The 16,053-nt window shown below is 37.4% G+C and overlaps 1 protein-coding gene across 1 annotated transcript in view; it reads right to left on the minus strand.

Annotated features, from left to right (window-relative positions):
* Nucleotides 1–12,233, minus strand: part of LOC128231361 (low-density lipoprotein receptor-related protein 4-like) — a 62,696-nt gene extending 50,463 nt beyond the window's left edge. The window contains exons 1-2 of the mRNA XM_052944075.1: nucleotides 12,094–12,233; nucleotides 5,037–5,186 (exon numbers count right to left, since the gene is read on the minus strand). Of these exons, the coding sequence (XP_052800035.1) occupies nucleotides 5,037–5,186; nucleotides 12,094–12,136 (193 nt within the window). The 5' untranslated portion in view covers nucleotides 12,137–12,233. The remainder of the gene's footprint in view (nucleotides 1–5,036; nucleotides 5,187–12,093) is intronic.
* Between the last annotated feature and the right edge of the window lie 3,820 nt (nucleotides 12,234–16,053).

Raw genomic sequence — 16,053 nt, forward strand, 5'->3', positions numbered from 1 at the left:
CCTTTCATGGACTATCAATGTGTCGTTTCTTTTACAAAGGTAACATATACAGACTTATATAAATCAAGTTATTGTCTAAAATGAATTAGAATCTATTTCAGACCAGCAATGTTTGGACCTTTTAATCATCAAAATCAGTTTAACTAGTAATTAAAAGCTTTAGGAATTACATAAAAGTTTGCAAAAAGGTTGAATTCTTTAATAATATTGAACACTTTGAACTTTGTAGATAATAAGTTTTCATTTTGAAGATAATGAACATGAAATGACAACACAGATGACAACAGAATCAGTATCAGAAACCTTTTATTTGGAAACGCCACATGCACCACTTACTACTCTTGTTTGCAGTTTTGTCGGCCTTTTAGATAAAAATCTGCAATATTTTGGCAGGTGAACACCAGTTTATTTTTGGGCTCATTTATTTCATTACAGACTGAACTTTCAAAGAATGTAACATATAATTACATGAATCAACCCACCAAGAAAATACATTCATTCTCATTACACAAATTGAAACTACAAAGCATGCCTGTCTGTAAACTTTATTGGCACCATTTTTAACCTGCCAACTTGACTGGGAAGCATTTTTTACCTTGTAAATTAGAATTGATGTATACCTTGACTCTGGGAACTGTTTTTTTTTATAAAAGAAACTTGAACATTAATAAGAGGTATGGCAATAGTAAGGGAGAGGGGTCATGCAGGGTCCATGAATCCTACAACCAAGAGAGCTGGGCAGCAGACAACAGTTGGAGAATGGTCTACAAGTCTTATAATCAAGTGAGCTTGGCAGTATTGCAACAGAAGAGGGAGGGGGAGGAGGTAGAAGGGTCCTGCAAAATCTACAATTCCTACAATCAAGTGAGCTGGTCTACATGACAACACATGGTCCTACAAAGTCAATATTGGAAGGAAGGAGGTCCTGCATGGTCTGAAATTCCTACAACCAAGCTGGGCAGTTTGGCAACAGTAGGAGGAACGGAGGGAGGGTGTCCTGCATGGTCTTAAATTCCTACAACCAAGTTTGTCAGTATGGCAACGATAAAATAGAGGGAGGGAGGGTGTCCTGCATGGTCTATAATTCCTACAACCAAGCCTGTCAGTATGGCAACAGTAGGAGGGAGGGAGGGAGGGAGGGTGTCCTGCATGGTCTATAATTCCTACAACCAAGCCTGTCAGTATGGCAACAGTAGGAGGGAGGGAGGGGGTCCTGCATGGTCTATAATTCCTACAACCAACCTGGGCAGTTTGGCAACAGTAGGAGGGAGGGAGGGGGTCCTGCATGGTCTATAATTCCTACAACAAACCTGGGCAGTTTGGCAACAGTAGGAGGGAGGGAGGAGGTCCTGCATGGTCTAAATTCCTACAACAAACCTGGGCAGTTTGGCAACAGTAGGAGGGAGGGAGGGAGGGAGGGGGTCCTGCATGGTCTATAATTCCTACAACCAACCTGGGCAGTTTGGCAACAGTAGGAGGGAGGGAGGGAGGGAGGGGGTCCTGCATGGTCTATAATTCCTACAACCAACCTGGGCAGTTTGGCAACAGTAGGAGGGAGGGAGGGGGTCCTGCATGGTCTATAATTCCTACAACAAACCTGGGCAGTTTGGCAACAGTAGGAGGGAGGGAGGGGGTCCTGCATGGTCTATAATTCCTACAACAAACCTGGGCAGTTTGGCAACAGTAGGAGGGAGGGAGGGGGTCCTGCATCGTCTATAATTCCTACAACCAAGCCTGTCAGTATGGCAACAGTAGGAGGGAGGGAGGGAGGGAGGGGGTCCTGCATGGTCTATAATTCCTACAACAAACCTGGGCAGTTTGGCAACAGTAGGAGGGAGGGAGGGGGTCCTGCATGGTCTATAATTCCTACAACAAACCTGGGCAGTTTGGCAACAGTAGGAGGGAGGGAGGGGGTCCTGCATCGTCTAAATTCCTACAACAAACCTGGGCAGTTTGGCAACAGTAGGAGGGAGGGAGGAGGTCCTGCATGGTCTAAATTCCTACAACAAACCTGGGCAGTTTGGCAACAGTAGGAGGGAGGGAGGGGGTCCTGCATCGTCTAAATTCCTACAACAAACCTGGGCAGTTTGGCAACAGTAGGAGGGAGGGAGGAGGTCCTGCATGGTCTATAATTCCTACAACCAAGCCTGTCAGTATGGCAACAGTAGGAGGGAGGGAGGGAGGGAGGGGGTCCTGCATGGTCTATAATTCCTACAACCAACCTGGGCAGTTTGGCAACAGTAGGAGGGAGGGAGGGGGTCCTGCATGGTCTATAATTCCTACAACCAACCTGGGCAGTTTGGCAACAGTAGGACGGAGGGAGGGTGTCCTGCATGGTCTATAATTCCTACAACCAAGCCTGTCAGTATGGCAACAGTAGGAGGGAGGGAGGGAGGGTGTCCTGCATGGTCTATAATTCCTACAACCAACCTGGGCAGTTTGGCAACAGTAGGAGGGAGGGAGGGGGTCCTGCATGGTCTATAATTCCTACAACCAAGCCTGTCAGTATGGCAACAGTAGGAGGGAGGGAGGGGGTCCTGCATCGTCTAAATTCCTACAACCAACCTGGGCAGTTTGGCAACAGTAGGAGGGAGGGAGGGGGTCCTGCATGGTCTATAATTCCTACAACCAAGCCTGTCAGTATGGCAACAGTAGGAGGGAGGGAGGGGGTCCTGCATGGTCTATAATTCCTACAACCAAGCCTGTCAGTATGGCAACAGTAGGAGGGAGGGAGGGGGTCCTGCATCGTCTAAATTCCTACAACCAACCTGGGCAGTTTGGCAACAGTAGGAGGGAGGGAGGGGGTCCTGCATGGTCTATAATTCCTACAACCAACCTGGGCAGTTTGGCAACAGTAGGAGGGAGGGAGGGGGTCCTGCATCGTCTAAATTCCTACAACCAACCTGGGCAGTTTGGCAACAGTAGGAGGGAGGGAGGGGGTCCTGCATCGTCTAAATTCCTACAACAAACCTGTGCAGTTTGGCAACAGTAGGAGGGAGGGGGTCCTGCATCGTCTAAATTCCTACAACCAAGCCTGTCAGTATGGCAACAGTAGGAGGGAGGTGGGTGGGAGAATGGTCCTGCATGGTCGGTATTGTAACAGTAAATGGCAGTTGGAGGGAGAGGTGTCCTGCATGGTTGGCCCAATTCTTGCAAACACGTCTGGAGGTGGAGGAGAGGAACCTGCATGGTCTTATATTTCCACAACCATGTCAGCTGGGGAGGATGATAACAGTAGGAGAAAGTATGATCTACAATTCCTACAAGTTACAACCATGTGAGCTGGGTTTTTAAAATTATATTTTGTTATTAAAATCAATCATTATTTTCTCAGGCAAAGAGATTGTAAGGATATATTTGTTTGTTAAATTTTGTTATGTACTTCAGTCGGTCCAGGTGTTATGACAAGCTATCACCAGGCCGTTTACTACTCACAGTCGTAAATCTAGTTCAGCCAATAATCTACAAACAACTTTTCCTTTCAATGTTTGTCATGTGTGCTAATAGCTGTGCTACTGGCTGAATGAGATTAGGCTGGGACTTTTGTTCACATCTCCACTCTAGCACACCTGTAGCCACACAGGACCCTGTTGGAGTATTATACCTTCTACAATAACAGTCTCATCTGCATACATCCTTTTAATATAGAACCAATTTAATGTTATGTCTGTTGTATTTTGGCAAAATTAATTAAAAATACATTTATGGTTAAAACACGGAGTGGTCAGAAACTTACCAGTTATTTTTTATACAAGTGATACATGTTACGATGTACCAGAGTGTACAATGTCTAACACTTCGCCCTGTCATGTGTATTTTTAATGCAATTTTTTCAGTATTCATGAAATCCTTAGAGATGTGATAAAAAATTTAAGAGTTTAAAATATACCAATATGATAGAATCGTTTGATCAAGCCTTTGGGTGAGAAAAAAAGGTGGCTTAATTGCTTTTTTTTAAAATCAACATTTTCCTAACATACGAAGGTGCAGAAGTTCTGACAGACGAAGTATCTATGGTATATTTCTTTCGATCCATTTTTTTGCCTTAAATCAAATACTTTTAGAGGCTAATTTCATTATACAAGCTTATTTGAAAATACTTACACTCCTCTGATTTTAAGGTTGCACAATTCTGAGCCTTTGGAAAGTTATAATTAATGTATTAATGGCAGTAGCACTGACAGCCTGACTGTGGTTTAACCTCAAATAGAAGGTAAATTACAACACAACAAAATTAATTTGATGTGAAACACTGTGTGCACCATACCTGCAGCACAATGGAGATATATTTAATAAACAACTCCCAACATAGACTTAAACTTCAATCTTCTGAACAACCAATCTCTACAATGATAAATGCTTCAGTCTGTTCTTCATAAGAATGGTTATTATACATTATTTCTTGTCCTCACACTCAACAGAATAATGAATGTTGACTTCAGTCTTACAAAATGATACTACAGTGTAACAAATAGCCATGTTGATTTACAACGGTATGATCGAACATCACCTAGCAGCACTGATCACAATACATCACTGTAGAGATTTCCATTTTGAAAATTTGTTATTTTCGATAAGAAAAAATATACACATTTTGGTGAATTATGACTTATCGGATCATTAATGAACATGTAGGTTTTAAATGGTTTAAATCAAGTTTCCCCAAGACCTAGGGTTATTAATGTGCTGCAATTATACTACGAGTATAAAATTCAGTGATTTTATAATTGATGTGTCTGGCATTATGACATGGAATATCTACTATTGGGAAACACTTTCACAACACAATCATAAAATGAAGTCAGAAATGATGATACTGCTTTAACTAATAACCTATCTATAACCTAACCTATACTGATTCTTATATATGTGCCATAATATGTTTGTCAGAACAATATAAGTGCATGTATGTTTTTTACAAGTGCTTGCTGAGTGGATCTCAATATCCAACCTGGGAACACTTACTGGAGCTTGTAACTTTGATGTAAATAAAACACTTAAGTGACATGTACAAGTCTGTGTGCGCAATGTGTTACCTGGGAGTGCCCCACAGCCCTCTTCATCCCGGCCATTCTTACAGTCGGACTGCCCGTCACACACGAGGTTCTGGGGCACGCACACACAGTCCCCGCACGAGAACTTGTCAACGCTCCCACATTCACACTCACTTGTGGATCCCAGCAATCCTGGAATGAGAACACCTGTTATCATGACATGGCATGCAGAGTTCTGGTTCCGTATTCACCTACAACATTAGTCTCAGTTTCAATCTCAGACTTAAACTGAGTTCTTAAAATATTCAAAATATCAATAATATAACTTATTTTGACAAAAGATGTGTGCCTGATTGTAGCACAGACTATTTGTTACAAGTAAACAGTTCTTACCATCTTTAAAACAGCATTTGGGCAACAACATTAAAATTTAGCTTTTATGGTGGCTCCACAGTTAGATTGGTCATATTATGAGTATCTTCCATGGCTGAGAGTGCAAGATAGGTTTATCCCAACATGAGCATAGAGTGATTTGCAGAAATGAGGTTTACCGAGGACATACCTATCTCACACAAGCAGCCATGATATATGCTTTTTTCTCCCACCTCAGTTAAACAAAATATAGTAAAAAAATGTATTTAAATTTATTTTTTTACAAAGTGGTAATACTTATCTTTGCTCATGGTCAAGCATGGCCAAATGTTTGGATCTACTAATCTGGGATGGGAGAAAAGGATGTCAAGTCATAGGAGTGGGAGATCACTATCTCTTTAATTCCATGAACAATTTTTTCTGTTTACCTAAACATTCACACAATTATATATTCTATGATCAGTTCTGATTTCCTGTATATATGATATGACTTTTAACAATCTTAATTCAAATGAAGAAGTGCTTTTTTTAGAATATTTAACAGCAGATTTTAAAGTAGTTTTAAAGTTAACTAGATTATTTTATTGTTAAACCAGTCAAGTGATTTAGAACTACTTCCATAATGACTTCTGTATCACTGTCTGATCATGTCAAACCTTCAGAGGACATTTTAAGTGACATCTTCAAGCTGCAAATGTTACATTTCAAAGCTGATCAGAAGCCTGTGATCTTTGAACAACTGCACTAATTACAGACCAAAGCCTTTTAGAGATTTTGCTTCAAAGGGTGTATGGTTGATCAAGTTATCAACAACACCACTGGAGCATGACAAAACCAAGTTAGGCTTTATGTTTGAAACTTTTTCCATTTGAGATATTTCTGTTTTTTAAATCAATTTATTTACCAATTTAAACAAATAAAACAGATGTCAATACTTGCCTTTCTTTCATGTCACACACTCATATTATTCAACTTTCAGTGACCATCTCATGGGATGGGGGGGGGGGGGGGGGGAGATTATAGAACTCTGAATTGACTCAGTGGCAATATAACACTGCAAAAACTGAACTCTGTAACAAAAACAAGCTACTTAAACTTGTACAAAAGTATTCATTTTGGAAAGTTTTTTTGTTTGTTTTCGTTTATGAATTCATTTTTGACAAATGGGTTCAGAAAAAATTACAAATACTTTTGAGGGTTTTTTTGCAGTTGCACGTTAACAGGTGCTCAATTACAGATATATGTTAGAAATATTAAGGAAAAGCCTTAATGAGTTTGATGGATGCATAGCAAAATATTTTATACCCGGCATACATATGTTCATAATATATGTTCCAGATACGCTTAATAAAAGCAATGTAAATGATTTTATTTGAATAATTCTACAATTTCCATAAAGTTTCAGAAAACAGATTACTGCAATTAATTGTTGATTTATACAATTGAAATTGCTTTTAAAAACTGGTTAATACATGTATTTTTATATGAATGCATATAGGACTTGTAGTGGACATTGTTATTAATTTGTATTAAATTGCGATGGCAGTGACACGTCTAAAGGCTTTATAAGAATGTCATGCCGGGAGACAGGTTTCTTATCTTCTCGGAGAGGAGAGTAAATCAGCTGGCACAAATCTCTCTCGATATATGGAGACTTACTCCAGCGTAACACGTCAACAATCAGCCCTTTGTTGTATAGTAAACTGTATTTCATTGAACTTACCCTTGACACTTTAAATGAAAAAATGAATAGTCTTTTATAATTAAACTTATTTCTTTCTGAAGTTTAAAATATAAAAACAGCTGCTTACAATATTATGGTAAATATATCAAACTTTTAACTTCTACAGACGGCACAGTCTTATGATTAAAGATGCACTCTTACTCCCAAATAAGATTTACCACAATTAATACAATTCTTTTAATATATCCGTACCAAAGAGGATGAATAAATGTTGAAAACAATGTTTCTTGTGAAGGATACCGAGTTTAATTTGAGAAAAAGTGCAGAAAACATGTTATTTCTTCCTTATGAGACTATGGTAGATCACAGAAAATCTTTTAGCACTCACTAATCATTTATTATTATTTTTGCATTTTCAGTTATCAAATGCATGTTACAATCTTATTATTAGTAATTAATATTTTCCATAAATGCATTATTTAGTAAGTAGTTTAAGGTGTATCACTCAAAATTTATGACCTTCTTGGCCGTTAAGATTTTACATAATATGTTCTACTGTTAGGTGTTTTCAGCAGCTTGAAAACCAAAGTATGACATCATGCCAGTTAAGTTGTTAAATTACAATTCTTACCAATAAAGCATGTGGACTGGTTTAATGTATTTATTTTAAGTAATTTCATTGGCTGGAAATAAAGGTTTAAGGACTGAAAAAATACATCTGGTTTGGGGCTGCCCTACCCTATCCAACGAAATAGGCGCCAACCCTTCAGTTTTTATAGTCAGTTATTAAAAAAAATATTCAAAGCTTTATACTAGGAAATGCAATGAGTACCGAGTACTCAAGTACTAGATCAATCATTCGAGTACCCGAGTACCAAATCACTTCTCGAGTACTCCAAAAAAAAGGTTTTTTTTAATGAATTTCAGCAAATACAGGCATAAGTATCAGATCTGGCGCTTTTCTAAGAAGACAATTTATGATCCCTCTAATCCCCACTGTGTATACAATTGACCCTCATAAATTAATTGACAGTTGTTGTAAGAGTTGCAAACTGTCAACAAAGGGCCCTAATTTGCAAATAGCACTGTCAATAAGCTAAGTTTTGATAGCTGTACATTGCCTACACAATTGTTTTTTTTTACAAATTAAAGAGTTTTCACCAAACAAAGGACATTGATGAGCAAATAAGTAACAACCGTTACGAGCAATGATTCCTGAATGGGCGTATTGTTTGCAATGATTATCACAGTTGATTTGATGATATCTTAATTCAGGAATTATGCATATTAATGAGGTAAACAACAATATTTCAGTAAAAATTACGGTCAGTTTAAATATTAGTTCATAAAGTAAACAACTAAACAAAATTATGAATAATTTTCGTTTGTAATTGTAATTCTGAATTTTGTTCATTATTGGGAGTGTAGTATCGATCATCTAGACGCTCGAATATAATCCTAGTATTACTTTCCATTTATATTGTAGTACATTTACACCTATAAAATGCAATGAAAAGGCCAAATCAAAAGCATGAAACATTTTTCTTTTATTGATATCTCTGTAAAGGTATAGTGACAGTCTTATTTAAAGATGAAAATGATCATTATTACAACCAACACACAAAGTACATTAATGATACATGTATACACGAAATTGTCTTTCCCGAAAACCAATTCAAATTACCCAAGTAATTTTTAAGTACCTGAGTACTCCATCGGAAGATTGTCGGAGTACTCGAGAACCAATTTTACTACTCGTTGCCATCCCTACTTTATAGAGAAGATTTACACCATTCTCCAATGATGACAACAACGTTCTTATATAAAGTCTATAAAAAAATATATATCTTTTTTTAAAAAGCCTACCTACCCTACCTGTTTTTGAAAAGGTTGTAACCCTAACCAAACCATTTTTTTGGCCTTATAATCTCATTACTTAGTAACTGGTCACTCATTACTTAGTAACTGGTCACTCATTACTTAGTAACTGGTCACTCATTACTTAGTAACTGGTCACTCATTACTTAGTAACTGGTCACTCATGTACAATGGCTAGTTTAGAGGCACCAACATTTCCATATATATGGCTAGTATTTTTAGTTTTGCACAACTAAATTATATCATGTACAAATCAAAATGTCTAGGGTTTTAGATAAAGAGTTTTAGAAGGGTGTTATCCTTGTCCTTTATAGGTAGCAGCCTTCTGCCCTCATGGAGACAAGCAGGTGCACACTTTAAACGTCATGAATTGAATGCTTAAGACAATCTAATATTACTTTGTTAAGTTTAGAAACTTATTACTGTATATGATTCAAAATACATGAAAACTTTTCAAAATACATTTGGCAAAATAACCTAAAAGAACGGCAATTTAACACAATTTATATTATATTCTGTCAAATCAATCATATTTAAGTTCTTCAGGGCAGATACATGTGCCTTTGTCCCCTCTAGCCCCTTTTCGGCAGCACCCTGCCTTTTCTTACCCTAAGTTCATAATTGTTTAACTTAAACATAGCAACCAGAATGATTGTAAACAATAAATATTAATGCTATGCTGTAAGGAGATAAGACAAGGTTAAGTTGCTTTCAGCTGGGGAGATTATCAGCCCAGCAGCCAGTCATAGTCCTCCCCACCCAGTCTGAATGTATGAAAATATTATGCTTTAAAATGACATATATATGATAATAGGCAGTACAAGAGCTGTAACAGAGACAGCATTATCGAATAGTATTTAACCAGAATATATAAGTCAAAGCCATTATTTGAATTATATACAAGAAAGAGTTGTCAAACTTGATTAATTAAGGTTTCATGGACGATATCATGTGCCCTAAGTTTCAATGCAATACATGATGTATTTGCTGAGATATTGACTTAAATGTGCTTACAAAACATGGTATGATCCGGATAGGATATGAATGTTACATTCAGCTGTGTTGTTATTTAATTGTCTTTGGTTAAATAGTGTTTAATATGCTGACATTTTAGAACTGAATGACATTTAAAATCATGTTGCTGAAAAATTCACTAATTAAAAATAGAGTGTTCCGAAAAAAAACCTCAGAAAAATGTTCTGACAAAAAAGTGGTCCATTTTCGGAAATCATAAGCATAAAAGGAAATGCAACAAAATATAAAAATATTTTTGTGGGTTACAAAGTAAATTTCATCATGAACATTTCGTAAACTTGTACACTATCAAACATTTGTCATTAAGTGGTGCATTTGATTTCCTTAGCACCATCTTGCAAATGTTTACAAATATCTTCAATGACCGTCTGCTTCAAAAGCAACATTGTTTAAAATGGCGTGCTTAGCTAGTACAACACAATTATCTCATTTTTTCTGTATGGTTTATTAGTGGTGGACAACAATTTTCATAATCTTTTTTCTTTCACATTTTACAAACTTTCATCATTTTTCAATATACATTCTGATTGGCTGATGTTCAACAGCTCCACCTACTGGCGATGTTCCACTAAAAGGCTGTTACCCTTCCCAAATATCAGAATATTAGATTATGAAACACAGGTCATCTGCTCATTACACAAATACAGAATAAATTGTCATATTATAATGACAAGGCACATAAGAATATAAGAGCAGCATGGCACATTTTCCGCAGTCAAAAGGCCAGAATGCCATTGGTGCTGTACTCAAGTCTCAATTTAGACAGCAGGGCAGAGGTGGACCCTCTTCAAATGACAGGCTAGCTGGAACTCACTGTAGTCCAAATAATTGTACGTTGGCGGATTTTTTTTAGATTTTTGATATGGCAAATCCTTCACGTACAAATTGTTTAGTATCAAAAGTGGGTAGTTGTTCCGATCAGGATTCCGGGTTAAAGCATATAAATAAAAAATATCATAAAAAAAAGAAATATTACCAGATAATGTTATTTTATATTAGTTCCGTACACAAGAAATAAATATCCAACTTACAATTATGAGTTTGACAACTTTTTTTCATTTCATTCTGTCAAAACATAACGATATATACATGAAGGGCACGATTGTATCGAGTTGTTCCCCTTCGCATAATTGTTTTCTGTGTCAGTCAACTTTTGTTTTATTGGAAAGGTAAACAACTTGTTTTAATGCATTAAATGCTTGTTTAGGGCAAAAAACATTTCACTTAGGCCTAAAAAAAAAAATTGTTTGGTTAGGGTTACATCCTTTTCAAAAATAGGTAGGGTAGGTAGGCTTTTTATTTTTTTTTATTTTTTTTTTTTATTAGGCTTTATATAAGAATGTCATTTTTATCATTGGAGAATGGTGTTAAAGTTATCTTCTATATAAGCAATTAAGGTTTTAAACTACATATTGAAAAGCAAAAAAAAAAATAAAAAAATATTTTTTTTAGTTTTTCATTTTTTTTTTTTTCAAACTGACTATAAAAACGTTAGGGTCGGCGCCTATTCCGTAGGTAGGGTCGGGTAACCCGAACCAAATGTATTTTTTTTAGGCCTTACATGGTAAAATATGAATATAACTCTTTATGATCAATTTCAACCATAAAATACTTCACTTAAAACAATTTCAATATTTTTAAAACACCCCTGTTTTTTGCACATTCCCGTTTAGATGTTAGGGATTGGAAGAATCCCGTATAACACGTCTATTATTTTAGACTAGAACTCACTGCATTTGATCAGTTTTAAATATTCTTCTGCATTTACAAGCTTACTTGTTTTTGTTATTATATGTTGAGTTTCAAAATGAAATGTACTATTTCTTTTATATGTGTATGAAAATCAAGACACTAACAAAATTGTTATAAATAATCTTTTTACGCGGTCCTACTAAACACTAATTACGAGTGCTTGTCCATCAATTTTTGATATACTTGGCTAAATTTTAGCCATTGGGTTGTAGGTTATCGCCATGGACTTGTCTTTCACCTGGGAGAGAAGGCGAGTCTAAGAAGCTTGTACTAACTTACACACTAAGTGCTGGGATAATCCCAAGAATCAGGTTCAGGAGAATAGTGAATTAAACTCACTCACAGTAAAGAATATTATAGCTAAAAACATAATCTTACCGTCCAAAAATACAAGCAGGAAAAAGAATGACACAGATTTCATCTTTTTTGATAAACATTATATTGTAAAATGCAGTTTAAAATCCACAAATAAATTATATTTCACACTCATAACTTTGTAAACAGTGAGCCTAATTGAAGGTTTGATAAACTTCACGAATTTCGAAGATTGTTAAACGAATTACTGTAAGCGATCTAGTTAAAACGTAGTCAATCCTTGAATTCAAACGGCCAGAAACAACTTGGCGATTGATACGCGGCCAGTCAGACGTAAAAAATATGTTTGTTTCTGGTTTCCCGACCTACCCTTTTACGCCACGACCCTAGTCCTTTTTATTGCCTTGAAAAATATCATTTGTTTAAAAAAAAATCTTTAAAAAGATACTAGAACTCCGCGAGTCGGATGTGTCGCCTGACGAATTATTTACTGTCGACATTATAGCTGTTAGATTGGCATTTTATTCATTTATAGACAATGATGTTGCCATTTAACTTTCAAGTGTAGGTGGCATTTGAACCCTCAATCAGATATACCTACGGAATAAGTTTCAGGTTGAAACCTCCTATAGTTTACGAGATATGCCACGGACAAAACCTAAGCAAGAAAATTAACAAAGGGCAATAACTCTAAAAATATGGCAGCAAGAGTAACGGTTCTTGTGCACTGCACTTGCCCTCAATGAGATCTATCTAGCTATGAAGTTTCAAGTTGATACCTCTTATATTCTTCAAGATATGCCCCGGACAAAACTTTAAGCATGAAAATTAACAAAGGGCAATAATTTTAAAACTAAGAAAGCAAGAGTTACTGTTATTGTGCACTGCACTTGCCCTCAATGAGATCTATCTCGCTATGAAGTTTCAAGTTGATACCTCTTATATTCTTCAAGATATGCCCCGGACAAAACTTTAAGCATGAACATTAACAAAGGGCAATAACTTTAAAACTAAGAAAGCAAGAGTTACTGTTATTGTGCACTGCACTTGCCCTCAATGAGATCTATCTAGCTATGAAGTTTCAAGTTGATACCTCTTATATTCTTCAATATATGCCCCGGACAAAACTTTAAGCATGAAAATTAACAAAGGGCAATAATTTTAAAACTAAGAAAGCAAGAGTTACTGTTATTGTGCACTGCACTTGCCCTCCATGAGATCTATCTACATATGAAGTTTCAAGTTGATAACTCTTATATTCTACAAGATATGCCCCGGACAAAACTTTAAGCATGAAAAATAACAAAGGGCAATAACTCTAAAAATATGGAAGCAAGAGTAACAATTCTTGTGCACTGCACTTGCCCTCAATTAGATCTATCTACATATGAAGTTTCAAGTTGATACGACTAATAGTTTAGGAGATATACCCCGGACAAGCGAAAATGGGACGTCACCGCCGCCGACGCCGCCGCCGACGCCGCCGACAAAAGTAACCCCTATATGTCGTATTTTCAGGCGACACAAAAACTGTGTTTTGACCAGTGGTGCTCATACTGATTGTATAGATGACCTTCAGCATATATTTCATAGTGTTTTTTGTAACAAAAACTCAAGGCCTAGTTTAAGCCTTCTATAAGTGACCCCCCCCCCCCTGTTGATGTTGAGTTTATAAAGGTCTGCCCGCGCCCTATAGTGGCTGCATTATGGCTTGACCCCGTCACGTCCCCTAGTGTGACTGAAACATATTTTTGATGCCAAAGGGGGAGTTTTGTTCCCACCATTTTGTGGGATAATCGCCAAATTAGTAATTTCGAACCACAAATGCCGCAGGCCCTACGATGAATGACATCTAGAGTGGTCCCACAGCTATGTCTATTGGATATGGTTTTATTTCTTTTGGTCTTTACTTGTTGTAATTTAGAGATGTATAGCACGCGTGTCTTAAACTTTTGAACTATTGTAAGTTTGGGAATTATAAAATGATGAGGAAGACTCACGAACAGTTCTTTGGCACGAATGTGTTTTGACAACAGGACGTTTTGTCCAGTCTGCATACGTATATAATTATATGACCCCCCCCCCCCCCCAAAAAAAAAAAAGCTCTGTTAATTGATATTAATCGTATTGCCTAATTGGCTTATCAGATCTCCTAACTAAGTATCCTGCTGAGCAGTTTTGGATGTTTTATCATTAAAATGGATCCTAAATGGCCCTGAACCATTAAACGAATACACAGGAAATTGACCCCTGCTGTGACACCAGCCCAAATAGCAGAAGATGCACAGCAGGGGATTATCATGCCAAACATTCCTTAAACTAGGCCTTTAAGAAAAAAAAATGAATTGACTGCTGCTCGATATGGCGGACAGGGTCGACAACATTCCCGCATCACCGGGTCTTGGATGAACAATAGCCTGGCCCACAGGAAACTCTTGTCGGGGAGCCAATTTGTAGAAGGCTTTATACTGAGGGGAAACACACAACCTCAGAGGCACTACACTTCCTACTGCGGGAAAACACACAACCTCATCTTCACTATGCTTCATACCGAGGGTAACACACAACCTCAGAGGCACTACACTTCCTACTGAGGGAAAACACACAACCTCAGCTTCACTATTCTTCATACCGAGGCGTAACACACAACCGCAGAGGTACTAATCTTCATACTGAGGGAAAACACACAACCTCAGAGGCACTACGCTTCACACTAAGGGAAACACAAAACCTCAGCTTCACTAGACTTCATACTAAGGGGAAACACACAACCTCAGAGGCACTATGCTTCATACTGAGGAGAAACACACAACCTCAGCTTCACTAGGCTTCATACTGAGGGGAAACACAAAACCTCAGCTTCACTACACTTCATACTAATGGGAAACACACAACCTCAGAGGCACTATGCTTCATACTGCGGGGAAACACACAAACTCAGAGGCACTATGCTTCATACTGAGAGGAAACACACAACCTCAGCTTCACTATGCCAGTCATTGGAATTAGACTTTTGGATGAACAAGCCCGAATTCTTATACTATTGCATGGAATCATATTTTCAAACAAGCCCTGCTATATAGAATTCAGAATTTGAGCAAGCCCGGAAGACAATTTACCAGTGCAGGGCTTGCGGGCTTGTGCTAATTTCGACAACTGCTATGCTTCATACGGAGGGTAACACACAACCAAAGTGACCAACAGGTAGTTGTAACTTTTTTTCATGTATTTGAGTCCGGCATATTTAAGATTTTTAACCAATATTTGATGCATCTTACATATGAATTTAGAGTAGTTGCTGTTATGAAGGATGTCTGGTCTTGCATACCAAATGTCGAGCAATAGTCAATCGTGACAGTGAGTACTCACAATCAGGGTTTCTAAAAGTTAGGAACCTAAATTAATCAGTCCAGACCCGTCGACTACCCCCCCCCCCCCCACACACACACACACGCACACACCTCCCCCCCCCCGCCAAAAAAGAAGACCTGTTAAGAAGTCTGAGTATATAGAAATGTCACACATTTTCGCGATGTGTATTCTGTCAATATTTTTTCGCGATATGGCAATTTGTAAGAAGGCTCTAGAACCATCACAGCCGAATTAGATAGTAAATTGATACAAACTTAATTTCCCAATTTCCTCATTTTCACGGCGCAAAATTTCCCAAAATGTCTAGGGTCTTTTTCCCAAAATGGGCAGAAAAATCCCTGTTAATTGATACAAACTTAATTTCAACTGAGATTCTCATTGAGTTCTGCGGTGTTACTAACAAGAAATGCTGCGATCGTAATTAGCTGCGGCTGGGGGGAAGCGGTCACACGGTCACACGACAAAAAGTGAAAAAGCATTAGTATGTATTTATTTGCTTAATGCTACCACAGTGGGTCAACATTCAACTGATAATCTTGAATAATCATATATATCTAGATTTATAATTGGGGCTTCTAGCTTTAAGTTTGATATCGACAACGAATTTTCATTACAGTGAATTAAAATGTGTTGTTAATTTATTGATTTGTA

The sequence above is a fragment of the Mya arenaria genome, chromosome 4 (genome assembly GCF_026914265.1).
Source record: "Mya arenaria isolate MELC-2E11 chromosome 4, ASM2691426v1".
In the NCBI taxonomy this organism is placed as follows: domain Eukaryota; kingdom Metazoa; phylum Mollusca; class Bivalvia; order Myida; family Myidae; genus Mya; species Mya arenaria.